Here is a 1,281-nt window from a genome sequence, read left to right as displayed (position 1 = left end):
GACCCCCCTCTGCCCCCCGAGGACTTCCTGCCGCCCCCCGAGTGCCCCGTCTTCGAGCCCAGCTGGGCCGAGTTCAGCGACCCCCTGGGCTACATCGCCAAGATCCGGCCCATCGCGGAGAAGAGCGGCATCTGCAAGATCCGGCCCCCGGCTGTGAGTATGGGGGTGGGGGGACGGGAGTGGGGCGCTTTCCTGGAAGGGAGTGGGTGGGTTCGTCTTATAGGGAAGGTGAGGGCCTCTGGTCATTGATCCCCTGGGAGTTATTAGAGTTAGCTGGTGTGGATTTTCCGGGTTGTATGGCCGTGGTCTCTGAAAGTCTACACCAGCTAATGAACACCAGCCGTGAAAGCTGTCGACAACGTATTATTAGGATCGTGGGGGATACTGATGCTCAGAATTGGCAGTGCCTGTGTCTGTAGGTACCCATTGATAGGTATGTGGGGTGGGGGCAGGTTCAGTTCTCAGGTGGGAGACAGGGTCGAGCTTTGCCTGGCAAATGGGGTGGTGGGGCAGAAACCCACATCTGTGGAGGCTGTGGCGGTGGCAAGTGGAACAGGCGGTGGGCACGGATGCTCCGTGTTCGGTGGTGTTGGGACACTTGTTCTACCGGAAGGAAATTATCGAGGGCAGCCATGATTCATGGGAAGAGGTGAGTAGGTGGGGGGAAGGTGTATGGCTTCCAGAGGCTCTCCTGGTTGGAGACACCTTGGTCTGTCAGGTGACCGGGATGGGTCCTTTTGTGGCCCTGATTGAATGGCTGGGAAGAAGGTATTGGAGGCAGCCATACCCAAGATGCAGCTGACACAGGAATTCCACTTGGGGCATAACCAATGGTAATGATGTGATGTAGTTGGGTGTGACGCTGGAACCGGCAGGAAGTGCTGATTCCTTGCTTACACACCACATGGGTAGGTACAGGCAATGTAGGAGGTGGCCGAGAAGAGGCCTGAACTTTTAGTTTGACGGTCAAGTGATTCCTGTAACTTGTGCAGGCACATTGGTTGGTTATACCCACGATGGGTGGGTGGGGGGTAGGATGTAGCTGCTATTCTAGAGAGGCTGGTCTTTTACCAGGTTGGGTCTTCCCTGCACCCTAGTTTTCTGCAGCGAGACCTCATCTTTAAAGTACGGTGGAGCAGCATCTCTGGTACTGCCGATGTCGATAGGCTTTAACTTATATCTTCTCTCTCTCTCTCTCTCTCTCTCTCTCTCTCTCTTTTTGATGCACTACTTATTTTTTTTCGTGGTGTGTTATTTTTCTGCTCTAAACTTCGTAGCTGT

At 54.5% G+C, this 1,281-nt stretch overlaps 1 protein-coding gene across 1 annotated transcript in view; it reads left to right on the top strand.

The window, feature by feature from the left end:
• Positions 1-1,281, top strand: part of LOC107105528 (lysine-specific demethylase 5C-like) — a 38,511-nt gene that overhangs the window by 2,821 nt on the left and 34,409 nt on the right. Inside the window, exon 2 of the mRNA XM_015405521.1 lies at positions 22-153. Within this exon, the coding sequence (XP_015261007.1) occupies positions 22-153 (132 nt within the window). The remainder of the gene's footprint in view (positions 1-21; positions 154-1,281) is intronic.

This window comes from Gekko japonicus, unplaced genomic scaffold (assembly GCF_001447785.1).
Source record: "Gekko japonicus isolate JY-2015 unplaced genomic scaffold, Gekko_japonicus_V1.1 scaffold2530, whole genome shotgun sequence".
NCBI classification, from domain to species: domain Eukaryota; kingdom Metazoa; phylum Chordata; class Lepidosauria; order Squamata; family Gekkonidae; genus Gekko; species Gekko japonicus.
The sequence above is the reverse complement of the archived record's forward strand: the minus strand, read 5'-3'. Positions and strand labels throughout refer to the sequence as shown.